Raw genomic sequence first — 27,304 nt, 5'->3', positions numbered from 1 at the left:
TTAATAATAACCGAAACTATAAACAAACATGGTTTCTGGATTTAAGGACATATCTACTGTAAACAGACATGATTTCTTCGTTTACTACAAGCAATTTATTTAACATAAAAGAGTCAAATATACCCCTGCACTATCAAAACAGGTTTATAATATACCCCTCGTTTATAAACCTTTCCAGCCCAAAAAGAGGAGGATGATGAATATGGGCCAGGTTGGGTTAAACAGGTGGGTTTCTAAAGGAATCGGGTATTTAAATTGGGGTGGGTCATTTTATTTTGAGCTTGACACGTGTCCCTCCATTAAGATTAAGGGAAAATCTGTGTCAAACTATAATGGGAGGGATATATGATATGATCCTAGATGGCACAAAGATGCTTGGAAGGACGTGGAACGTTTGGATGATAGCTTGGGAAGAGATTGTGGAGACTTCTACATCCAGTGGCTAAAAGTGCAAAGGGTTAAAAGTGCAAATTGTGACTAGACGATGAAAATCAAGGCCAAGATTCCAAATTCAAGGGCTAAGGATTCAATTGGGTTACAATTGCAAGACAATTGGCGTTTGGAAGATGAATATTCCACATGAGGGCTATTTTCAAAATTCCCAAAGAAGACTACATACCAAACAAGGCCCTTGCCTCATTAATGGTTTTTGTAATAACTTAGTCTTCTTTAGTCATAGAAGTATAAATACTGGTGGATTCCATTGTCGGTTTTGAACCTCGTTTCCATTAATTTCACGAAGAGTTGTTCATTTGTGAATTTCATTTGAATATCTCTTGCCTTGATTTCAAATAGCTTAGGTTCTATTGATTGAATCCAATTAGAAGGGTCTGGATTTCATATACTTAGGTTTGTCCATAGATTCATTATCATTAGGGTCTAGCTTTTATCCTCTATTTCTCATCCCTTTTTCTTTTTCAATTCTTATCCCAATTTCTTGTTATCCTTTAATTCCGCGTCTTTGTGATTGATTTGGTGTTTCCCCCAAATCGATTCCTTATCATTTGGTATCAGAGCAAGGTTGAGGAGTTGTTCTATTCAATTCTTCAATCCTTGGTTGAACCAAAAAAAAAAACGAAAATTACAAAAAATTCGAAAATCTCTTCTGTGTAGTTTTGTTGTTGGATTTGAGGTTGAATTTGAGTTTGTTGCTATCAAAAAACGCTAGATCCGAAGTTTGAAGTGATTTGGTTGAGTTTGGAGTCATTCACCGTTGTTGAGTTTGAAGCTTTTGAAGAACTTGAAGAACAAGCAAGTGGGTCTTCAATTTGTGGTGTTCAATTGGTCTCAATTTGGAGTGGGCTCTGGTCTCTAGGTTGAGGGGAGGCTAGATCCGAAATTTGGGGTCACTTGGAGTTGAAATTGAAGGGGTTGAAAATTTAAATGTTCTTGGTATTCTTGAAGATATTCAAATCTTGATAAAGAAGATGACCAAAGGGTGAGTTTGATCCAAAATATTTTCCCAAAGTTGTCAAAAGTTGTTTTTTCAAGTCCAAAAAGGAAAGAGCCAAGGTTGAGTGGGCCCAAAACTGCAAACATCAGAAAATCCAGCCCAAAGTTAGAGAAAATCATCACATGAACCTGCACATCGGGCCCGCATCGCAAAAGGAAAGCGCGTGGACGGGCGTGCTTTTCATCCGCAGCGCGGAAGAAAACAAAATCGCAAAATTTTCGGGGCGCGTGTTGCACAACTTCAGAGAGTTAATTTTTGTGCGATCCATCCATGAAGCGCAAGGAAAGCCTGATATTTTGAACATTTTCGAAAAACTTTCTAAGTGTCAAAAACGGTTTGTATCTTTCCTAACTTCTTTTCCTTGATTCTTCTAACTAATTAACAACTAGTAATCGATCTTACTTGTTGTTAACTAGTTCTTGAGTCCAAATTCATTTTGTACCAATTCTTTTCAAGCTTTTCTCGTTTTGATCTCGTTGAAACTTCTTGGCTCAAGTCCTTTCATTTAATCGAGACATCCATCTTTCAATTAACAAGAATCTATTCTTCCACAAAGATTAGCAACCTTGTGAATTGATTTGCGATAAGCGATTCTTGGACAACTTTGGAAGAAGCTTTAGGATTGAAAGGTAAGCTTGAGTGCAATACGAGTGACGTGAGAAACTTTACTACTAATCTTGTTTATGGAGTTGATCCTGTTGATGACCATCTTGATTCTTCTTGTGAGATCAATTTGTGTCCACCTAGTGTTGACACTTGTGATTTGCATATTAGTACATTGTCACGTGATATAATAGCTCACCCGCTAGTTGATCCTAGAGATGACCGAATTGACTCTTCTAGTAAGATTGATTTGTGTCCAACTAGTGTGGGTACAAAGATGCTTGGAAGGACGTGGGACGTTTGGACGATAGCTTGGGACGAGTTTGTGGAGACTTCTACACTAAGTGGCTAAAAGTGCAATTTGTGGCTAGACGATGCAAATCAAGGCCAAGATTCCAAATTCAAGGGCTAAGGATTCAATTGGGCTACAATTGCAAGACAATTGGTGTTTGGAAGATGAAGATTTCCACATGAGGGCTATTTTCAAAATTCCCAAAGAAGACTACCAACCAAACAAGGCCCTTGCCTCATTAATGGCATTTTTGTAATAACTTAGTCTTCTTTAGTCATAGGAGTATAAATAGTAGACTTCGTTCATTTCATGACTTAGTTTATGAATATTTGGATGAATCATGTATTGAATACTTTAAATGAGTGATAGTTTGTTTGGCTTAATAGCCTTTAGGATTTAGGGTAGTTAATGGTGGATTCCATTGTCGGTTTTGAACCTCATTTCCATTGATTTCATGAAGAGTTGTTCATTTGTGAATTTCATTTGAATATCTCTTGCCTTGATTTCAAATAGCTTAAGTTCTATTGATTGAATCCAATTGGAAGGGTCTAGGTTTCATGTATTTGTCCATAGATTTATTATCATTAGGGTCTAGCTTTTATCCTCTATTTCTCATTCCTTTTTCTTCTTCAATTCTCATCCCAATTTCTTGTTATCGTTTAATTCCGCGTTTAGTGATTGATTTGGTGTTTCCCCCAAATTGATTCCTTTATCAGTATATTTGGACCGAAAGTCTTAACGGCAGCGTATATTTGGACCGAAAGTATAACGAGGGATATATTTAAACCTTTTTTGATAGTACAGGGGTATATTTGACCCTTTTCTGTTTATTTAATAAATAAGTGTACAGATAGACTAATAACAATTGTCCTTTTTTTAGCTAACGCAACAATCGTCTTCCTCTGCAGTTCTGAAAGATTTTTTACTGCACCCAATGATACAGTAAGACTTTCTTTTGTAGGGTCTAGGTAGACACTTTTCTTCTCATTGGATGCTCAAAATTTCAACTCACTTTGTACCTAATGTACTTAGGCTTGGGGTTTCTTTTTATTTAGATGCATTTTACAAAATTATACATGACACCAAAAGCAATTTAGGACCAAATTTAGCCTTAAGGAAAGGCATAATGCAACTTGCCTTGAAAAAAAAAATCTTTAAGTAATTATCAGTGTACACACATCTCTCTGTACTAACCGATTGCAAGTTTTGGTGAGACAGGACTCTCGACGTGTTTGTAATTAGAAAAAGGATGCCAAAATCAATTATTGCTACAAATAATAGAGGCTCATGAGAGTTCTAACAACTAAAGAATAGTCACTTTCTTTCCATATCCCGAATTCATATTGAGAAGACTTTTAAGATGTCAAATTTGAGAGAAAATACGTTACAGAACATGGGAAAGATGAGCTACATTTTAATGGAAGTTCACAAGGAGGCCATGCTTAAACTACTAATAGCAAAATCATTGGTTTCACATGAAAATTGGTAGGATGTCTGTAATCTATTCCGGTGATTTTGTTTAAAATTTGAGTAATGCTAGTAAGAAAGAACATGATTGCAAAATAGAAAGAAAGGGTGCCAAATACCAATAAGATGCAAATTCAATTTAAATAACTAAAGGAAAACATGTGCCTTACAGTGGAGTCAAAAAGCTCTTCATTTCTTGCATGCGCAGGCCCTTCTAAATGACCAGAATAAACTTCCGACTTCACCTGAAACATTGATATAACCACAAAATAAGCAGCCCCTTCCGACAAAAAGAAAGGGAAACCAGTTTTCAAATGGAAAGAGATCTGAAAGTTGTAAAAGGAAAAAAGAAACATAAACGAGAGTAATGCATTTTGACAGTGTACGTGGAAAACATGCTTTCAGTGTCAAGCAGCTTTTCTGCCTTACCTTTTCCACAAAGATTTGAACACTAATTACGCAGCTTTATTAACACATTAGAAAGAAATAATTCAAATTTCAAACAGCTAAACGATTCAATCTTCCATTATAGTACTCCCTAGAAGCCGACAACCCCCAGTGACCCACTCCAATTCCAACCCCACCACCAAAAAAACACAAGCGACCTAGTTTCTTATTAACTACCAATTATCAAATGAATGAAATAAAATCACACTCAATCTACTTCTGGTGATACGGATTCTCAATTTGTATGAAAATTTACTAAATATTTGACTGTGAACTCAATTATTATTGTAACTTGAGAGATCGCTTGATGAATCCACAAAATTTTAACTTGATAGGTTCCATTTTAACTTTTACTAGAGTTAATATATTTTTTAAATAATGAAATCAAAATATAATATTTGTTGATATATTATTATTTTTCGTATACATATTTATATTTTATCAACCTGTAAATAAACTCTAAAAGGAAAAGGGATGCTAGAATCAATACTCACTACAAAGATTAGAGGCTCATGAGTGCTAAAAACTAAAGAATAGTAAACATTCTTTCCATATTCCGAGTTCATAGTGAAAAGACTTCACATATGTAATTTGTGGAAAGATTACTGCTTGCAAAACACGGAAAAGATAAGCTACATTTTATGAAATTTCACAAACAAATACTACAACCAACAAGGCCTCGCGTAAAGTGCTAATAGCAACAACATTGGTTTCACATAAACATTGATAGGTTGTTCGTAATCTATTCCAGTGCCTAATATAGTTAAAAAAATTGAGTAGAAACAAATAACATGATTGCAAAATAGAAACATATGGTGTCAAATATCAGTAAGTTGCATAATTCCATTTAAATAACAAATCCTTTAAGTAATGTACTTGATGAGGACAAGAATATCAGCAAAACCAAAACACCTTTTCGCTGATACATGTAGCTGAAGAAAATTATCAAAAATATCTTCCATGCACATAATGGTGAGGGGAAGCAAATTACGAGCAAAGACATCAAAATTATCAAAAGTAGTTTCAATGTGTTGTTATTCTTGAAGAACATAAATAATAGCTTGAGAACATTACGTTGTTACAATTAATGCACTTTAGATTAAACATAAGCAGGAGTGATAATTAGCACAAGTATCCTTGTGAAATAGACATTAAACGTGTGAATGACTTGTGAAATAGAAATTTATAATTAGGTGTGAGTCATGTGACTAATAGCATAACTGAACTGAACTGACCTTGTCCTCTTCGTTTTGTGTTTGGTCCTCACCAAAGGAGCTGTTATTTTCAAAGGAGAGAAATGACTTAGCAGAGCTGACTGTACATTCTGGAGGTACTGAATCAAAAAGTGTGTGGTCCTCTTCCAACAGGCCATTCTCGTCTCTGTCTATGAAGGTCGCTTGAGAATTGCTGACTACAGGATCTCCACACATAAAACGAAGATTAGTAATTAGTGCACTTGAGTCAAATGTCAAAGACGATGTGACAAAAAGAAGAGTTAAGTGATATGATATCAAGTGGCACAACTCAACAACGACCCTTAACTCGGAGCCAAGCTAAGGAACTCCAAGTCTTGTATTGCAAGGCCTGTTCGCAACAAGCCAAGATATACAACCTTTGGATGATTGCTTGGATGAGTGAAGAAGAAGGAAGGAACGGTACAGAACTACGGCCTGTCAAACAGATTGACGGACTGTAAATCCTCTGACCGTAAAAGATGGCCGTATTTCAAGCCGAGGAATTTCAGTTTCTGTTACCGATTTACGGAACATTATACGGACCGTAAAATATTTACGGGCCGTATATGTCACCGTAAAACTGCTATGGAAATTGACAGTTTTACGACAAGAAGTATGTGTATAATTATTTACGGCCCATAAAAGGCATCACAGGGCAGATTTTTTCCATGAAGGCTATCTTTGCAAGATCACTTTTGGGCCTAGTTTGTAATAATTCCTCAACATTATATATAGTGTTTTGAGGGTTAGCAAGTTTTTGATGAATTGAGAATTGACATTGTTCTAGCCCTAGATTGAGTAGATTGTAGAGTGTGATTCTAAAGTTGTTAATCAACATTGCCCTGAAGAGTTATTCACTTGTGGATTTTCAATTGAATTTCTCTTGCCTTGAATTTCAAATAGTTTAGGTTCAAATAGATAGAATATAGGTTAGGAGGATTTGGGACTTATTCCCAAGTTTGCCTAATAATTCTCTTCTAATTTGGGTCTAGCTTTATCTCTTTCCCCATCCTCAATTTTCCCCTATCTTAATTTCCTCATTGTTATCATTTGGTATCAGAGCCTAGGCTAAGGTTTGTTCTTACAATTCCTAATCCTAGGTCATCTAATTTGAAAAATCTGAAAAATTCAAAAATTCCAACCAAAAAAAAAATAAAAAAATCGTGTGTTGTGTTTTGAGCAAATTGAGTGAAGATTTGAGTTCGGAAGCATCAAATTTATCTAGGTACAAAGTTTCAAGCAATTTGGTTGAGGTTGGGTTGAACCACCATTGAAGGATTTCAAGTTTTTGAAGAAAACCATTTGCGCTATTGAGAATTAGTGATTAGTTGGGTTCAATTTCTATTGGGGTTTGTTCTCCTAGCAAAGGGGAACCTAGATCTCAAATTTGTGGGAATTGGAGTTGGTTTGACCCTAGTTCTAAATTTGGGTGTTCATCAATTGTTCAACAATGTTCTTCATGGTTTGTTGAAGAAGAAAGCAAACAGAGAAGGTTTAATCCAAAATTTCAAGTGAAAAGTTGAGAATATGTGTTTTTGGGTCCAAAAGAAGCAAAAACTAGGTTTAAGTGGGTCCCCCAGGTCAGATTTTGGAAACCCAAGTACCAAGGACGGATCCAAACACCAATTAAACGAAAGGGTTTTACGGCACAAAAGGACGGACCGTAAATTGCCAGCGTAGATTGAAGCCAAAATTCAGAGACATTGTTCCGGATTTACGGTAACTTTCTACGGACCGTAAAATCTGGGCATCAAATCCACGGTTTGAATTTCGATTTCTTCTTTCTTATACCTCAAATGTTTGCTACTCCCAACTAATTAACAATGAGTAATCGATTTTGCTTATTTGTTGGCTAGTTCTTGAGTCTGATTTCCTTTCGCGCTAATTTCTTCAAGCTTTGTTTGCTTAATTTCGTTGAAAGTTCTTCGGCTCGTTCCGTTAGCTTTTGAGTCGTCCGTCTTTCATTTAACAAAGATAATATATTCCTCCACTAAGGCTTAATAACCTCTGATTTGATTGGGCAAAGGTTTGTTAACAACTTTGGAAAGAACACTAGTGTGAGGTAGGGATTGAGCGTAAACACGAGTGACGAGAAGAACTTTGCTACTAACATTGTCTGTTGAGTTTTGCGGGTAAGATTTCTAATTCCGGCAAACAATTCCACGAAGGGGATGATCCAATGACCATAGTGAATTCCATGGCTCTAACAGGGCTGCAGGGAGTCTAGAGTGGGGTAAGTTGAGCATGCTAGTAGAGTAGGCTCTCTCCCCAATCTAATGTTGGTAATGAAGCAGGTAAGAATGTGGAAACATCTCCTACCCTCACTCCGCGACATTTATGGGCGATGTATCTTCTGGCCCTCCTACCTTCACCTAACCAAAAGGCACCGTCCCACCAACAACCTACTCCCCGAGATGCTAACACCCAAGCCTATGTGAGGCTAACCAATCCCCAAACACACCCCCAAATGTACCGCCAAACCCAAGAGAAGATAGCACCTCAAAGAACCCCACAAAATGTACCACATGTACCCCCAATAACACCCACAAGACCCGTCCGTACCAAAACCAATTCCAAAACCCCCTTTATAATGAAGAAGTGGAAGAGGTTATCCAAGAGAGATGGTGGGACGAACCATGGCAAGAAGGGAGGCATGGCTTTAATGCTAATGGCTTTAAGAATGCCGGCAATGAGGCTATGGGAGAGCCCAAGGTTATGAAGAGGAGGGGTAGATGGCAAGGTCGAGAAGATCGGGGTAGATGGCAAGCATATGAGGTCTGAGGTGACCATGAGAGGAATTTGAGTACCATCAAAGCGAGTCTTCCGACATTCAAAGAAAGTAGTGATCCGAAAGAGTTCCTTGAATGAAAGCTCCAAAGTGAGAATCTTTCTCACCAACAAGATTTTTGATGCTTTAAAGGCAAAGTATGCACTCACCCAATTTGAGGGGTACGCCTCCACTTAGTGGGAGTCCAAGAAACGGGAAAAAGCTCAACAACACATCTATGATATTCCTACTTGGCAAGAGTTGCTTGAGCTCATGAAAGCAAGGTATGTGACATCCGACTACTACCAAGGGGTTCTAAAGAAGGTGTATATGCTAAGGCAAGGTAGTCAGAGCATAGAAGAGTACCTTGATGAGTTTGAAAATTTGAGGATGAAGTCCAAGATTCAAAAGCACTTGAACTACATCGTGATAAGATTTGTAGCCAACTTGAACTATGAAATCTCCAAGCCAATGAGGTTACAAACTTATAGAAGTCTAGACGAAGCTTTTCATGATGCTTCCAAGGTCGAAGCGGATTTGAAAGAAGACAAGTTGTACAAGGCAAAGACTTCATTTTCTACATGGAGTAAAAGTAAGGACAAGTGGAAATCTTCATCTACATGGGAAAAGCCCAAGACCACAACTCAACCACCTCAACACAAAGTCGACTACAAGGCCAAGGTAGACGACAACGCAAAAGGAGGTAACATTACTAAAATTATTTTTCCTCGTCCTTCTACCATCCAATGCTTCAAATGCCAAGGTAAAGGACATATTGCAAGTGAGTGCCCCAATAGGAGATCAATTGTGGCTTTATATGATGGGTACCGTACCGATGAGGAAAAAGAGGGTAGAGTTGCTAGTGATGAAGAGGGAGAAAAGAGTGAGCATGAGGGAGATTCCGAGGGAGATGATGAGGAAAGGATAGATGAAAGCGTAGACTTTGCTTGTGTAGTACAACTAGCCATGGGTGCAATTGTGAGGGAAGAGCTTTATCAAAGAGAGAATTTGTTTCATGGTAGGTGCAAAATCGGAGATAAGGTATGCTCCTTGATTATTAACGGTGGAAGTTGCACCAATGCGATGAGTCGAACCTTGGTGGAACACATGAAGTTTCCTACAAAGAAATACCCTAGCCCTTACAAGCTTCAATGGTTTAATGAGTGTGGTAAAGTGAGGGTAACCAAGCCAAACCAATATTAAGTTTACCATTGGCAAATATAATGATGAATTAGTGTGTGACGTCGTGCCAATGAACGCTTGTCACCTGTTGCTTCGGATGTTAAACATAGTGGGAGGTCTAACAAATACTCATTTGTGTTGGAGGGTCGAAAATATATCATTGCTCCATTGACCCTCTACCAAATTAGTGAGGACTATCGAATCATGAAGGAACTCCGCGAGAGAGTTCAAAGGGAGGAAACGGAGAGGCATGAAAAGGAGGCTTTGCTTGCCCAACGAGAGAAGGTGTTGGCACTTGAGAAGTCCAACATGTGCATAGTTGCCAAGCCAAGCAATTGTTTAAAAGGGGTTGATGAGAGGCACTTCATGGTGTGTCATGTCAACAAGGATCTTTTATTGCATTCTGACCAAGATACTAGCACTTTGCCTAGTATCATGACTTCTCTTTTGCGTGAACTATTCCCGTAAGAAATGCCTAAAGGGTTACCTCCATTAAGGGGAATCGAGCACCAAATTGATTTTGTGCTCGGTTCTCAAATTCCAAACAAGCCGACCTATAGGAGCAATCCGCAGGAAACTAAAGAGTTGCAAAGGCAAGTTGAGGAGCTCCTTGAGAAGGGACTAGTCAAGGAGAGTCTTAGTCCATGTGGCATTCCGGTGATTCTCGTCCCAAAGAAAGATGGTACTTGGAGGATGTGCATTGATTGTAGAGTCGTCCACAAAATAACAGTAAAGTATCGACATTCCATTCCTAGACTTGATGACATGTTCGATGCACTTTGTGGGCAAAGTGTGTTCTCTAAAATTGACCTTAGGAGTGGTTATCACCAAATTCGAATGAATCCCAGTGATGAGTGGAAAACGGCTTTCAAGACCAAGTTTGGTCTATATGAGTGGCTTGTTATACCCTTCGATCTAACCAATGCACCTAGCACCTTCATGCGGTTGATGAACCATGTCTTAAACCCCTTTATCAATAAATTTGTGATTGTCTACTTTGATGACATTCTTATATGTAGCAAATCTATTGAGGAACACATGGGCCACTTGAGGCAAGTATTTGATGTCTTGTTGCGTGAGCAGTTGTTTGTTAATCTTAAGAAATGTTCCCTTTGCGTTGATAAGGTGGAATTTTTGGGTTTCGTTGTGAGTGTGAATGGTGTGGAGGTTGATGAAGAAAAGGTGGATTCGATTAGAATTTGGCCTACCCCAAAAAAATGCAACCAATATGAGGAGTTTCCATGGGTTGGCAAGTTTCTACCGGCAATTTGTGAAAGGTTTTAGCACCATTGCGTCCCCTTTAACCAAGCTAATTAAAAAGGATGTTCCTTTTGTTTAGGGTGATGCACAAGAGAAAGCGTTTCAAGAGTTGAAATCTATATTGAGTTATTCTCCTTTGCTACAGTTGCCTAACTTTGAGAAGACCTTTGAAATTGAATGTGACGCTTCGGGAGTTGGTCTAAGGTGGAGTATTGATGCAAGAGGGTAAACCACTGGCGTTCTTTAGTGAAAAGCTAAAAGGGGCATCGTTGAACTATAGAGACCTACGACAAGGAGTTGTATGCACTTGTGAGAGTATTGGCAACACTACCTATGGCACAAAGAGTTCGTGATTAGATCGGATCATGAATCCTTGAAGCACTTGAAGCGTCAATCAAAACTAAACAAGAGGCATGCAAAGTGGGTGGAGTTCATAAAAACATTCCCTTATGTGATCAATTACAAGTGAGGCAAGGAGAATGTGGTCGCGGATGCTCTTTCTAGGAGGTTTGGTTTGCTCAACACCATCATCTCTACGATGATGGGATTTGAGAGTCTCAAAGGGTTTTATGCTCAAGATCCCGATTTCAAAGACATTTGTGAGGAGTTGACTCAAGGGAAGCGAGTAGGTTGACCTGTTCCAATTAGTTGATGGCTTCTTGTTCAAGGATGGTCGAGCATGTGTTCCTATGAGCTCATGAAGGGAGCTATTTGTCAAAGAAGCCCATAGTGGTGGAATGATGGAACACTTTGGTGAATCCAAGACGCTTGACATCTTTGGTGAATCCAAGACACTTGACATTCTCATGAAGCAATTCTATTGGCCCAAGATGAAACATGATGTGGAGAAGCTTTGCGAACAATGCTTGGAATGCAAGCAATCAAAATCGAAGACTCGTCCTCAAGGTTTGTATACACCCATTGCCACCCCTAATGGTCCTTGGATAGACATTTCTATGGACTTTGTTTTGGGTCTTCCAAAAACCAAAAGAGGGCACGATAGCATTTTTGTTGTGGTAGATCGACTTTCAAAAATGTCTCATTTTATACCATGCCATAAATGTGATGATGCATCGTATGTAGCTTCGTTGTTTGTCATGCATGTGCTTAAATTGCATGGAATGCCTCGCACTATTGTTAGTGATAGGGACTCCAAATTTCTTAGTCATTTTTGGAAGAGTCTATGGGGTACACTTAGTACCAAGCTTTTATTCTCTACTTCTTGTCACCCTCAAACGAATGGGCAAACCGAGGTAGTGAATAGGAAGGACTCTTGGGAGCATGCTTTGGTGTGTGATTAGAAGAAGGCCTACTTCTTGGGAGGACCATTTACTCTTGATTGAATTTGTTTATAATCGGTCTTTCCATTCTTCTATTGGCATGACCCCATTTGAAGTTTGTTATGGTTTTAACCCCTTGGTTCCCTTAACCTTAACCCCCTTGTCTAGTGATGTTGTTGTTAGCATAGATGGAAAGTAAAAGGCGGCCGAGATGACGAAGATTCATGCTAAGGTGAAGGAAAACTCGGAGAAAATCAACACCAAGGTGGCTAAAAGACAAAACCACGGAGGAAAGTGGATTTCCAACCAGATGATTGGGTGTCCGTCCACTTCCGAAAAGAAAGATTTCCTCAAATGAGAAGAGGGAAGTTGTGTCCAAGAGGAGATGGACCCTTCAAAGTCCTTGAGAAAATGAACGACAATGCCTACAAGATCGACTTACCGAGTGAGTATAATGTTCACAATGTTTTCAATGTAAGTGACCTATCTTCTTGTGTTGTAGCCTTGTAGGTAATTCTTTAGATTCGAGGACGAATCTTTTCCAAGAAGGCGAGGACGATATGATATCAAGTGGCACAACTCAATAACGACCCTTCACTCCGAGCCAAGCTAAGGAACTCCAAGTATTGCAAGGCCTGTTTGTGAAAAGAGAAGCTTTGGAGACCCTTGAAGTGCAACAAGCCAAGATATACAACCTTTGTGTTAGAATAGAAATAGGAATAGGAATAGGATTTGTATATAGCATCCTACATGGAAAAAGATTATCTATAAATAGGGCTCAATGTAATAATGTAGATACACAATTGAATAATATAATTTTTCTCACATAATTTCTCACATGGTATCAAAGCATTGGTGAGAAACATTCGGAGAAAAAGAATATCATCACAGTGTTGTACCTCAATTCTGGCGATAATTTTGCATCACTTTCTCTCCAGTGGGTTTTGTGCGAAATCCAGAAGCACCACAGGCAGAGAACACCGACAACCAAACCCCTAAAACTTTCGACCGCTGGAACCCTAATCCGGCTTTGTCAGTTTTTTTCTTTTCGGCAGATATGCATTTTCCGGCCACATAATCTTCGTCGATATGTTATGTCTGCCGATGTCACAATTTTTTAGTCTCAACCTTACTTTAGGTCTCCTTCTGATCATCTTGATATCTCTGAGGTCTTACCTCTACCTCAGGTTTTACCTACACTGACCTTTGAGGAATCTACAGTTACTTCTACATCTCCAGACACAGTGCCACCAATTTGACTTATCATCGTCGACCGCGTCCAACGTCAGACCCAACATTAGGTCCAGATGATTCATGTCATGCGTCGGACCCTACACCTACTGCGGACTTGTCTCCTCCTGATCAGCCGATTGCACTTCGTAAAGCTATCCGCTCGTAATACTAACCCACATTATACCTTTTTAAGTTATCATCGCCTATCATCATCCCATTATGCCTTTGTCTCATCATTATCCTCTATCCCCATTCCTAAGTCTACAGGTAAAGCCCTTTCTCATCCCGGATGGCGATAGGCTATGATTGACGAGATGTCTGCTTTACACACGGTTGGTATCTGGGAGCTTGTTCCTCTTCCTTCAGGTAAATCTACTGTTGGTTGTCGTTGGGTTTATGTAGTCAAAGTTGGTCCGGACGGCCAAGTTGATCGGCTTAAGGCTCGCCTTGATGCGAAGAGTTATACACAGATATTTCTCCCCCGTGGCTAAAATAGCATTTGTCCGTCTTTTTCTATCAATGGTTGTCCGCCATTGGCCTCTTTATCAGTTGGACATTAAGAATGCTTTTCTCCATGGTGATCTTGAAGAGGAAGTTTACATGGAGCAACACCTAGTTTTGTTGCTCAGGGGGAATCTAATCTGGTGTGTCAATTGCATCTGGTCACTTTATGGTTTGAAACAGTCTCCTCAAGCCTGGTTTGGTAAATTCAGAACAATAATTCAGGAGTTTGGCATGACTCGCAGTGAATCAGATCATTATATGTTTTATCGACATTCTACTCCAGATTTGAGTATTTATTTGGTGGTTTATGTTGACGATATCATTATAACTGGCAATGATCAAGATGGTATCCCTAATTTAAAGCAACATCTCTTTCAGCATTTCCAGACTAAAGATCTTGGCAGACTGAAGTATTTTCTAGATATTGAGGCTGCCCAATCCATGTCAGGTATTGTTATTTCGCAATGCAAGTGTGTCTTAGACATTCTTGAAGAAACAGGAATGATGGGTGCAGACGCATTGACACTCCTATAGATCCGAATGTTAAACTCCTGCCAAGTTAGGGGGAGCCACTCAGTGATCCTGGCAGATATAGGCGGCTGGTTGGTAAGTTGAATAATCCCTCAGTGACTAGACCTGATATTTCGTTTCCTATGAGTGTTGTAAGTCAGTTTATGGATTCTCCCTGTGATAGTCATTGGGATGCAGTTGTCCGCATTCTGCGATATATTAAGTCAGCTCTAATTAAAGGACTGTTTTTCGAAGATCGAGGCCACGAGCAGATCGTTGGATATACAGATGCTGATTATGCAGGATCACCTTCTGATAGACGTTCTACATCCGGATATTGTGTGTTAATAGGAGGTAATTTGGTGTCCTGGAAGAGTAAGAAACAAAGTGTCGTTGCTTGATCTAGTGTTGAATCAGAATATCGAGCAATGGTTGTAGCAACTTGTGAGCTAGTTTGGATTAAGCAGCTGCTCAGAGAACTAAAATTTGGAGAAATCAATTAAATGGAACTTGTGTGAGAATAACAAAGCGGCCCTTTATATCGCATCAAATCCGGTATTTCATGAGAGGACTAAGCAAATTGAGATTGATTGTCACTTTGTCAGGGAAAAGATACTCTCCGGAGATATTGTTACTAAATTTGTGAAGTCGAGTGATCAGCTTGTGGATATTTTCACTAAGTCACTCAGTCGTCATCATATTAGATACATCTGTAACAAGCTCGGTACATATGACTTGTATGCACCAGCTTGAAAGGGAGTGTTAGAATAGGAAAAGGATTTGTATATAATATCCTACAAGAAAAAGGATTAGGATGTAGTATCTATAAATAGGGCTCAATGTAATAATGTAGATACCCAATTCAATAATATAATTGTTCCCCCATAATTTCTCACACTTTGCATGATTGCTTGGATGAGTGAAGAAGAAGGAAGGAAGGAACAGTACAGAAGTACGGCCTGTCAAACAGAATGATGGACTATAAATCCTCTGACGGACCGTCAAAGATGGTTGTATTTCAAGCTGAGGAATTTCAGTTTCTGTTACCGATTTACGGAACATTATGCGGACCGTAAAATATTTACGGGCCGTAAATGTCACCGTAAAACTGCTATGGAAATAGTTTTACGACAAAAAGTACGGACCGTATAATTATTTATGGACCGTATAATTATTTACCGTCCGTAAAGGGGGCAGATTTCTTCCATGAAGGCTATCTTTGCAAGATCACTTTTGGGCCTAGTTTGTAATAATTCCCCAACACTATATATAGTGTTTTGAGGGTTAGCATGCCTAGTTTATGATGAATTGAGAATTGACATTGTTCAATATAATTTGTTTGGCTTACTAGCCCTAGATTGAGAGTAGATTGTAGAGTGTGATTCTAAAGTTGTTAATCAACATTGCCTTGAAGAGTTATTCACTTGTGGATTTTCAATTGAATTTCTCTTGCCTTGATTTCAAATAGTTTAGGTTCAAATAGATAGAATAGGTTAGGAGGATTTGGGACTTACTCCCAAGTTTGCCTAATAATTCTCTTCTAATTTGGGTCTAGCTTTATCTCTTTCCCCATCCTCAATTTTCCCCTATCTTAATTTCCGCATTGTTATCTTTTGATTGTGAATTCTTAGAGTTTCCAATCTAGGTTGTTATCTCCATACCAAGAAAGCGAATCACAATGGATCGAAGCCCTCCTTTTCCTTCCAATTAGTTAAGAGATATGGTACAGATCATAGGGAGGAGAAGTAGCATCAGAAAGATTTTTATACAACTTCTACTGAATATGAATAAGAGATTCAGAATTTTACTATTACCAGAACTTTCCTCTTTTCGCCCATACTCCTGATCAGTGAAAGAGCATAACCCACTTAATACAGCAGTTTCTTTGCCATTCCAATGTGTACTCTCTGCTTTCATTTGATTTGTATTCTTCAGATCTTCAAGACTAGTAGCATCTCCAATAAAACTTTCGTGCTGTTGAGGGTCTATAACAAATTATACTCAAATAAAACATGTAAAGAATGTCATTCCGGAGTTTAAATACCCAGAAGGACAGCCCAGTGCACAAAGCATACCGCATTAGCAGGGTCCGAGGAAAAGCCGCACACCAAGGGATGTGAGGTAGACAGCCAAACCTAATGCAAGCATTAGTGGCTACTTCCATGGCTCGAACCCGTGACCTATAGGTCACACGGAGAAAACTTTGCCATTGCTCCAAGGCTCCCATTCAAGTTTTAAACACCCAGAATTTTCATTAATCACCCGGTGGAAATGTTTTTAGAAGTTTTCAACAAATAACCTAATTATTTAGTGGAACAAAAATCTCTTGGCAGTCAAAAGTGTTCACAAAAGGGAAAGACCAGAAGAAAGGAAAACATAAGCCTTACAGTGGAGTCAAGCTGCTCCTCATTTCTTGTATGCACATACCCTTCCAAGTGACACGAATAAACTTCCAACTTCACCTGAAACGTTATTATAACCACAAAATAAGCAGCCTCCTTCTGACAAAAAGAAAGAGAATTTTTTTTGATAAGGTAAATAATTTTATTAACAACGGGAGAAACTCCATATACAAGCCATATACCAAAAGAAGAGGACCTACATCAAAATATGGTTCTCAACAACAAAAAAGAAGAAAATACCAGTTTTCAAGTGGAAAGAGATCTAAAAGTTGTAAAAGGAAAAAATTTATTTATATATAAAAGAGAGTAACGCATTTTGACAGTATATGGGAAACATGCTTTCAGTGTCAGGTAGCTTTTCGACCTAACCTTTTCCACAAATATTTGAAGACTAATTATGCAACTTTATTAGCGCAGTAGAAAGAAGTAATTTGTATGGCAAACAACCCAAAAGAAGTAATTCAAATGGCAAACAACCCAAAAGAAGTAATTCAAATGGCAAACAACTCAATCTTCCATACTAGTACCCCCCGCCCCAAAAAAAAGGCAAGCCACCTAGTTTCTAATTTAATTATCACATGGATGAAAGAAAACGGATTTCAACCGACTACAAGTGACAGGACCCTAAAGGTATTTGTAATTGCCAACAAGTAAATGAATTGTAAGTGGAAAAAGGACGCTAGAACCAATAATGACTTCAAAGATTAGAGGCTCATGAGAGTTCTAACAACTAAAGAATAGTAAACTTTCTTTCCATATTTCGAGTTCATAGTGAAAAGACTTTTAAAATTTCAAATTAAGGAAAGAAAACTTCACCATCAGGCAAAATTAGGCCATGAAAATATGACCCGACCAACCCATTCAAGTTTGGGAGGATCAATACTTGACCCGCCCATTTATTAGCTCAGCGTATTTTGACCCGCCAATTCAGCCCATTTAAAATCTAGGCTGATATGTAACCTATGTTGATCGGACTCTTCAAAAATGTTGCCGCACCCACGTGAGATCCTCCATAAATACACTAATGTTGGAGGATCCGATTTGCACCCCATTCCGTTTTAAGAGTCCAAGCAACTTAATATGTATCCCAAATTGACTCATGAGAATGTATCCCAAATTGACTCATGAGAAACCATGTCAAAATATTTCAAAAAGAAAACTTCTGTTTTGTTTGATATGTTTTATTGTTACACCTCGGAAAATTTTCCGTTGGTACGCAAGTAAACGAACTAGTGATGTGTGCGAGGAGTGCGAGTGTATAATGTTTCATGAGCAATGTGCGTATATGGACGAGAATGATTAGAATGAAAAGTCGAGAAATGTGAAAAGTTGAAAGTTGGCAAAACTGCCCAGTGATCGTAAAGTGCAAAATACGGACCGTATAATGGAATACGGTCCGTAAACTGGCAGTCGTAAAGTGTCATGCAAAAACTTCAACTTTCTGCCAGTCGAGTAAATGGTTAAAAACGACCTGGTGAACCCGTAAAGTGATTTACGGCCCGTAAACCATGGTCGTAAATCACCATGCATGCAGCCAAAGTTTCTGGTTCTGCTTAGGGTTAAAGACGACCACGAGGGACGGTCCGTAAACTGGAATACGGACCGTAAACCTCCATGGACGACCACTGTTCACCTCAGCACAGATTTTCAATTCATTAAATATGAGGACCAAGACTTGTTTTAATTCATTACAACATTACACCACTTCTCTCTAAAACCTCTCTCTACATTTATTATACAAGTTTTCAAGGATATTTATGGATCAACAACATAAAACAAGGTGAATCGAGAGTAAGAACATCATCAAAGATCATCTAGGTCAAGAAATCCAAATAGAGAAAAACTAGGGTTCTGCTCAAAGTGGAGTATTATTAACCAAAGCTTGTTCCTACAACTTCTAAGGTAAGATTCATGATTTTTACATGATGTTTAAGGTATTGAAGAGTTGAAATACATGGATTGTAGAAAATATGGTCAAGTAGGTCATGAATGATGAATAGTGACATTTTGAGGAATAGTTTGAATTGAATCATGAATGTTGTTGTGTTGTGATATGAATGCATTATAAATGGTACTAAGATCATGAACTAGACACTTTAGACGAATGGACGAAGTTGGATGTTATGACCATGAATATGGGTGAATTAGAGGCAAATTAAGGAATCTAAATAATGTGGATAAAGTGAATGACTAATGGCCATTGTTATGATATTAATAAAGGTATAGACGCTAGCATTGGAAGGAAGTGTGCAAGTGTAGAATAGTCCGACGAAAAGGTATGTAAGGCTAACCCTTCTTTCCTAAGGCATGGTTCTTTGGCCAATTCTCTAAATCCTCTATACGCGTATGTTGCCTTCAATTGATAAATTTTCCGAGCTTGTAAGCTCACGATCCTTGATACATACTACGATTGCACTACGCTCCTCGTATGACGAGTAGGCCCATGATCTAGATGTAACGAAAATGAAGAGGATAGTAATGATGACGATAATAATAATGATGCTAAAGGTGCCTATGGGCTATTATACGTATGTGTGCCTATACAGGGCTATAATGAACCCCGAGCTTATAATGCCGGGTAGAATATATGTATATGGATGTCTATATATATGTATGTATATGATTACGTAACGCGCGCACACATCTGCAGATGGTACGGATAACCCTGAAGCCTTGGTAGGGCCAGGTAGAAATAACATTGAGCCTTGGTTGGCCAAGTATGTATGAAACACCGAACCTTATGGTCGGGTACGCTATGTATGTATATAAGTGTATGGCTATGTGTATAATATGAATATGAATGTGAAAAGACTATGTATATGAATGCGAATAGGGGCATGTATACGAATACGAGCACTATTATGAAATACGCATGAGAAATGGAAAGTTCCTATGAAAGGCAGGTAAGTGCCATGATGATGATATTATTGTCTTCCCTCCTATGCCACTTCATATATTGTCTATGATGCTTCTATATTGATGTTGATCATGCTTTACATACTCAGTACATTCTTCGTACTGACGTCCTTTTGTTTGTGGACGCTGCGTCATGCCCGCAGGTGCACAGGGAGACAGACCTGATCCATAGCTGCTTATTCAGAGATTACATAGCGGAGCTCCATTTCCTTCGGAGCCATAGCTTTTGGGTACTTATTCTTTTGTGTATATAAGTATGGGCATAGCGGGGTCCTGTGCCGCTCATGTGATATGTTTTACTCTTCTTAGAGGCTCGTAGTCACGTGTATATGGTTAGATATGTCTGGCCTTGCCGGCCTATATTTTGTATATCATTTTGTTGGCCTCGTCGGCCCATGCACATTGTTGTGGCATATATGCCTATGATGATTGAAGATGTTGTCGTCCAATGGGACTAGCATGGTCGATGCTTAGAAATGTATGATTAATGATGTGGCTCACCTAGATGCAAGTCTAAGTGTAAGCTAAGGGGTGCCCGAGTGGGCTAGCACCGGGTGCTCGTCGCGGCTCCCTAGTCGGGTCGTGACATTTATATAGCTATAATAAAGAAAAAAGTTTTATTAGGTACTTAAATTATAAAAGTGTCAAAAAAAAAAATTGAAACTCAGTAAGAATTAGGCGGTTTAATATATGACCCGTTTCTTAGGCCATTTCAGTCCAACCAATTTCAATCCAAGCAACTTTTGGGCAGGTCACATTTATTAACATAGCCCATTTTAACCCACCCAAATTTAGCCCAACCCGCCCATTTGACACCTATTATCCTGATGAATATTGCAACCAACAGGTACATGCTTAGCCTATGGTTATAAAAAAGGACATTTTTTATAAGGAAAAAAAAAGGTGAAGCAAATTAGTCGCTGTTACACAGTAAAGAAATTAAACCAAGAGCATTACTTTTGAAGTACTGTTACTTGAAAAGCATAAAAAGATCTTGAGAATTGCACTGTTAGAATTAATGCATTTTAGATTAAATAAGCAGGAGTGATAATTAGCATAAAGGATACAATATGTGAATTACTTGTGGAGAAAAAATTTAGGATAAAAGTGTAACTAATAATATAACTGAACTGACCTTGTCCTCTTTGTTTTGTGTTTGGTCCTCCCCCACTGGAAAAGAGCTGTTATTTTCGAAAACGAGAGATGACCCAGATGAGCTGACTGTACATTCTGGAAGTACTGCATCAAAACGTGTGTGCTCCTCTTCCAACAGGTCGTTATCGTCTCTGTTTATGAAAGTTGCTTTGGAAATGCTGAATACAAAGTCTCCAAACATAAAAAGGACTTTGGAAATTAGTGCACGTGAGTCAAACATCAAAGAGGACGTGACAAACAGAAGAATGTTAAGACTTAAAAGACTTTTTAAAAGTACTATTGAGAATGCCCAGGATTAAGAATTTTACTATTACCAGAACTTTCCTCTTCTCGCTCGTAGTCCTGGTCAGTGCAAGAGCCTGACCCACTTAGTACAGCAGTTGCTTTATCATTCGAATGTGTACTCTCTGCTTTCATTTCATTTGTATTCTTCAGATCTTCAGCATCAGTAGAATCTTCAATAGAGCTTTTGAGCTTCTGAGCAGTCTATAACAGATTATCCTCGAAGTTAACAACATGTAAAGAATATCATTCCAGGTTTACATACCCAGAATTTTCATTGAACACCCGATCGAAATATTTCTTGAAGTTTTCAATTTCATTCCAGAATAACAATTAATTAACCAATTGTTTAGAAGAACAAAAATCTTTAGGCAGTCAAAACTGTTCTCAGAAGGAAAAGACCATGATTGTGCAGAAGAAGAAATCATGGTCTAGAAAGAAGTTTCCAAATTTCAAACAGCTAACGGATCCCATCTTCAACTGCAGTACTTACCTACAAGCTGACAACCACCATTGCATCCTCCACAACCCCCCACCCCCCACCCAAAAAAAAGGGGGACAATGGATGAAAGAAGACCATTCTCAATCTACTCTTTTTTTTTTTTTTGGATGACATGGGAACCCGCAGCTGCTACCCTTCGTGTGCGCACAAGGTAAACTCAGCTCCTGTGCAATAGCTCGCAAACCACACAGGAGAGATAACCCGCACTAGGCAAGCCCGGTGCGACGAGCTCGACCCAGAAGGCCATTCTCAATCTACTTTTAATCTCATCATGAGATGGAAGAGAAGAACCAGGACTAGATGTATGGTGGAAAACAAGAAAGATAAATATTAAAGAATCCAAAACTTATTCTCCAAGATGAATTTTACTTATTTACCTCATTGCAATCAGTGGATTGATGATCCTCGAAATCTACAGAACTTTTTCTTCTGAAATCATCCACTTCTCTGGAGGAAACCTCAGTTGAAATCCCTTTCCTACAGCAGCAGTTACTTTGCCAATCCCTCAGTTCATTCTCTATTTCAGAGCATCTTGTTTTCTCGTTGGTTATGCAATCTCTACGAGTGCAAGTTTCATTTTCAGCAACCTGTTACGTGAAAATTACTATAGTTAGGTAAAGCGCAAGAATGAACACATAAAGATATTAGTTAGAAAATCGTTGAACAAAGAGTATATAGTTAAGAAAACACTCCCTATCTACTTCAAAATATCATCTCATCATGAAATGGAAGAGAAGAACCAAACTAAAAGATATATGGTGGACAAGAAAAAGGAAAGTATTAGACAAATATAAAAAAATGATTCTTATGCATGTACCTCATTGCAATCAGTGGACTGATGCTCCTCACAATCTAACGAACCTTTTCCTCTGAATTCATCCACTTCTATGGAGACATCACTTGAAATTCCTTTCCTACAGCAGCAGTTACTTTGCCAATCCCTCAGTAGATTCTCTAGTTCAGCAGATCTAGTTTCCTCACTAGTTAAGCAATCTCTGAGGGTGCAAACTTCATTTTCCGCCACCTGTTATATGAACACAACTACTTAGTATAACTATAATCAAACGTAGTTCCTAATTGGTAAAGCACAATAATGGAACCTTAAGTATATTAAAATCCAACAGTAGCAAGTTATACAAAGAGTACATTGTCAGCACACTATACCTCAAGTTTTCTCTTGCATTCTTTCAAGACTTTCCACAAAGCTTTACCAAAATTTTGCAGAATCTGATTATTTCTCTCTTTCCTTTCCAATTCAAAGTGATCAATTCTGAGATTTTTCTTCTCATTTGCTTCTCTAGTGATGATCTCCTCAGATTGAACACGAACATCAGTCAAGCTGACATCCTTCATTCCTTCCGCAGCAGCTTCTATCCACCAGAAGCAATCAATTTTAAACACAATCCTTTGCTGGAGATATTTTCCGGTCCATTCTACAAAAAAAAAATGGAAGAAGAAAGAAAGAGACGGAAGAATAGAACTTTTGAAACCTTCATTCAGAAGTTGAGGACATTCACCGCTTCCTTGATTGATCTGCATGAAAATAACAGTTGACATCAATAAATAATAGCTATGAATCTTTTTAAGGCCAAAGTTATTGGGACAGGAAAACCTACACCTAAAATGAGCAGAAGAGTTAGTTACCCCAAAGCAGTAGCTTGAATTATTATGAACAGTTCATGATATTTTTTGGAACATCTTCTGTAGGATTCCCAACTATAATTACTAAGTATACAGAACACAAACATAGCCCAATACATCATAAATTGATATATAAAACATTATTTGAGTCACCGTGTAGTTGATGATGTGGACAAGTTTGTCTTCTTCTATAAAGATAATATCTTATTTATTTTTGTTTCCTAGTGTGTAATTAAGTAATTAACATTTAACAATATTGATTTTGTCTCCTCGTTTTAGTTGGCAGTATCCATGTAGATACAAAATAATTATTTTCTTCTCATTTGTACAACAAGATCAATATGATTTACAGATCTCCATGTAATTTTAGTCTTCTGTTAAAATTCTTCAGTTTTCAGCACATTCATAGATAATATTGATTTTTAGTTCACTACACCTCCCATGTTGTGATTGCATTTTTTCTAGTTTTAAAAACATTTTCTGTTTAACTATAATAGGTGAATGAACAAATAAATAGACAAGTTTTAAAGAGCATTGACGAAGGAAACATATGCACGTCATCCTAATGAAAGAGCGCTGGAACAAAATGTTGTTTCTTTTTTTTTTTTGAACCAAGAAATTCTGGAGGCCAGTAGCACAAAGTTCAAAACTCGGTGTATAATAGACCAATCCAACTAACCCTTCTCCACTTAAGTACTGAACTTTTGTCTCTAGAAGGGTTTGAACCTGCGACGGCCTAACCTACACATCACGTGTTGCACTCCTCCCACTAGACCAAAACTGTGGAGGCAATGGCATACGCAGAATCCTCTGTAAGCGGTGTCGATATTTAAAGAAGTAATTAACAGATCATTATAACAAGCAGCGGATGTAGCCTTAGTACCACGGGCTCAACCGAACCTGGTATTTTTTACATAGATATGTATATCTATAAAAAAATAACAAAATTTCAATAAATATTAGATTTTGAACGCACTAAACTCATCAAGTTAATAGCGAGCAACACCAGCAAGAAAGAGGAGTAATTTTCCTTTTTTGTGAAAAAGGAGTAACGTTTTCCAAATTCTTTATAAGTTATTTATGTTAGCATTGACCAGCACAAAATAGCTATTGCTGTACTGGTTTAACCTTTTTAAGGTCCAAAGGAGAACCAAGATCAATTTTTACAGGCTACGGGCCATGTCCTTTTTACAAAAGCTTAAAGGGTACAGCCCGGGTCCTTTTTACAAAACTTAAAACAATTGTGCAAAAGGCAAATACAGGTAGAATCAAACCGGAAGGTCACACTAGCAAAAGGCGCTCCGGACCAACAGACAGCACAACGAGTTCTGTCAAGTGGTGTCATTTGATGTTATACATCTGTCTACACAATATTTTACATAGATATATTTATTAAAAAAAAATCGATGAAGCAGTGTCATGTGACACCACTTCGATGCACGCGCATCCGCCCCTGCCTGGAGGTAGAGTAAGATATTATTTCTCAACCAGTATGAATGTTTTGTTAGCTTGGTTATTTAAAGTTGAGACCCAATACATTGTCAAAAGATGTCGTCTTACAAGAGTCACTTTAAAGCACAAAAAGACCAGAATGGTAAATCTTACTGCGTTGGAAGTAATAATCTTAAGAGACTAACTAAAACTGGTAATTCAGTAAGCAACAGGGAACTATCCATATGGAGGATCAGATGGTATTATATTGTAAATGTAGACACTACGTTTCTTGATGTCAAATAGGGAAAAGGATATAATTTCATTTAACAGGATGAGATGCATCTGCATGACAAAACTCTATCTGTTAAAACATAAAAAGTTTGTTGCGGAGGAACCACATTTTATTGTAAATATAGGCACTACGTTTCTTCATATCAAAAAGGGAAAGGATATAACTTCATTTAACAGAATGAGATGCATCTGCATGACAAAGCTAAGACTATTAAACATGCAAGTTTTGTTGCGGAGGAGCCAACAAGCTTTCACCACCAACTTAAATGGAGAAAATATTGGATTAAAATCACCTCAAGCAGAACCTCTGGTGAAACATGCACTAAATCATAACGCCTGAGGTGCAGGATGTAAATAGAAAAATGGGACAAATAAGACATACCTCACAAACTTCAGTTCGACTCAACTTCATTCTTTTAAGCTGCACTAAGCTAGGTATTCTTTGCACAGGCCTCTTATTGTGGTTTAAAATTCCATGTTCTTCAATGATGTCAAACCTGCATCAACAAGTTCCTTGTTCAAGAATTACTTCTAAATAACAGAAAAGGTCAATGCTAAACCACTTTTTACAACGGCCGTCATACTTGATTTTCGTATATGGTGAAGCCTGCCTTAGCAGAAAAGATGTATCAAGGTAGTCTTCTTCCCCAGGTCTTACAGTTAGAAGCTGCAGCATGGACATAGAAAGCCACAAAGGTTACAATGTTAAGAAACATACAATTTTTGTGGAGCAGAAAAAAATGATGGACTTCCAATATTTTAAGCAGTTCGTGACTGTTTTAAAACATATAAACTGATTTCAGAAAAAGTAAATGCATACCAATGCCATCCGCTTCTTGCCTTCCAAATAATCTCGTAAGTATCTGGTCAACTATGCAAAAGAAGAACCCATAAAATTACTAAGGAAAGTCGCATGAAGGATATTCTATCTGAGAGAAAAATAGCTATCCAGAGCTGCGTATCAATATCACCTTACAACGAACAAAACCATTTTATAAACAGCCTTAACATTGACTTGTGCTAGACCCCACATGTGGGATTACACTGGGTATGTTGTTGCCTCAGCATTGACTTGGGAGTTGGGGCTCAAAGACTTGAAGGAAGAAACGAAACCAGTACAGAACATATCTACCTGGAATATTAATCTCTAATTAACTGTGCAGTGATCTCGACAACCAAATCTACGAGTACAATCACATTTTTGTTCAAGCAGTTTAATGACATAAATTTGTCTGAACATGACTTATTACTCTAATAGCTCGACTGGGTGAAACATTTATTACACCTTCATCTGTGTTTCATTGGAACTCTGTTAGATAACATTTGATAGAAGGATCACGCATATCTACTTGGAATATTAATCTCTAATTAACTGTACAGTGATCTCAATAACTAAATCTAGCAGCACAATCACATTTTTTGTTCAAGCTATTTATTCATATAAAATAAAAATTTGTCTGAACATGACTTAGACACAAGATATTACTCTAATAGCTCGACTGTGCGAAATATTTATTACACCTTCATCTGAGTTTTATTAGGAACTCTGTTAGATAACATTGGATAGAAGCAAAATGATTAATTTCGAGCAAATATAAAAGTAGCACGCAGAGACTATAGACCAATAAAATTTCCTGGAAAGTGACAGAGAAGGATAAGAAACAGAAAGTAAGTCATTACCAAAGAGTTCTGAAAGTGCTTCTGCATAGGTTTCCTGGGGTTCTTCTGATGCTCCAGTAATGACTGCACGGAACTATCAGTAGATGAGGAATAAAAAGAAGAGTTCCATACCTCGATATTCATGAAAGGGAAGTCATAAAAACCGATTGATGCTACATACCCTTAAGCACAGGCCAAACACCATTGATGTGTTGTTGATAAAATTACTTTCAAGCAGTCTAATCCCCTAGACATGAGTAATATTATCAGTGAGATGTTGCAAGCCAGAGATATACATTAACTACTAAACTTGCAACATAACATATAAGGTTTAAGAAAGATTGAAGAGTCACAATCTTCTTCCAGTGGTCTGAAGATCGAGGTCTAACCTAGACAGTCTTGACAGTAAAATCAAAGATACAAATGGAAATGGATCTTTGAAATTCCATAAAATGCCTTTTAGGTAATGATATGATTCCAGTGGCCAAAGATAATCTGTTACCTGATTTCCAGTCTTTTTTTCCCTCTCCGCTCCAGCAAGGTCAACTATAGTCAGGACAGCACTGTTTGAGTTATCACCAACTTTTCCATCTACCTTCTTATACTCACCGCGGATGTTTATGATGCACTGTGAACGACTGCAAGGATGTTCAAACTTTCATCATGATAAACACAATTGCAACATGACTATGTAAACCTAACCTATCCTTCATGTCCGTAAACTAGAGAATGATTCGAAACAAGAGTTCAGTGATTCCATCTTCTATTAATTCTTTATTCAAATTCAAT

General features: G+C 38.0%; 1 protein-coding gene across 7 annotated transcripts in view; it reads right to left on the bottom strand.

Annotated features, from left to right (window-relative positions):
• Positions 1-27,304, bottom strand: part of LOC132608866 (kinesin-like protein KIN-6) — a 37,030-nt gene that overhangs the window by 7,012 nt on the left and 2,714 nt on the right. For 2 of the 7 annotated variants that reach the window (XM_060322641.1, XM_060322638.1), the window contains exons 5-20: positions 27,018-27,153; positions 26,697-26,762; positions 26,537-26,599; positions 25,677-25,727; positions 25,441-25,523; positions 25,239-25,353; positions 22,981-23,023; positions 22,655-22,860; positions 22,308-22,514; positions 21,868-22,077; positions 21,021-21,192; positions 20,687-20,877; positions 16,621-16,695; positions 16,048-16,207; positions 5,498-5,682; positions 3,986-4,060 (exon numbers count right to left, since the gene is read on the bottom strand). In XM_060322641.1, the coding sequence (XP_060178624.1) occupies positions 3,986-4,060; positions 5,498-5,682; positions 16,048-16,207; positions 16,621-16,695; positions 20,687-20,877; positions 21,021-21,192; positions 21,868-22,077; positions 22,308-22,514; positions 22,655-22,860; positions 22,981-23,023; positions 25,239-25,353; positions 25,441-25,523; positions 25,677-25,727; positions 26,537-26,599; positions 26,697-26,762; positions 27,018-27,153 (2,038 nt within the window). The remainder of the gene's footprint in view (positions 1-3,985; positions 4,061-5,497; positions 5,683-16,047; positions 16,208-16,620; positions 16,696-20,686; positions 20,878-21,020; positions 21,193-21,867; positions 22,078-22,307; positions 22,515-22,654; positions 22,861-22,980; positions 23,024-25,238; positions 25,354-25,440; positions 25,524-25,676; positions 25,728-26,536; positions 26,600-26,696; positions 26,763-27,017; positions 27,154-27,304) is intronic. The other 5 variants (XM_060322639.1, XM_060322640.1, XR_009570566.1 and 2 more) reach the window with 5 other exon arrangements.

This window comes from Lycium barbarum, chromosome 9 (assembly GCF_019175385.1).
Source record: "Lycium barbarum isolate Lr01 chromosome 9, ASM1917538v2, whole genome shotgun sequence".
NCBI lineage: Eukaryota > Viridiplantae > Streptophyta > Magnoliopsida > Solanales > Solanaceae > Lycium > Lycium barbarum.
The sequence above is the reverse complement of the archived record's forward strand: the minus strand, read 5'-3'. Positions and strand labels throughout refer to the sequence as shown.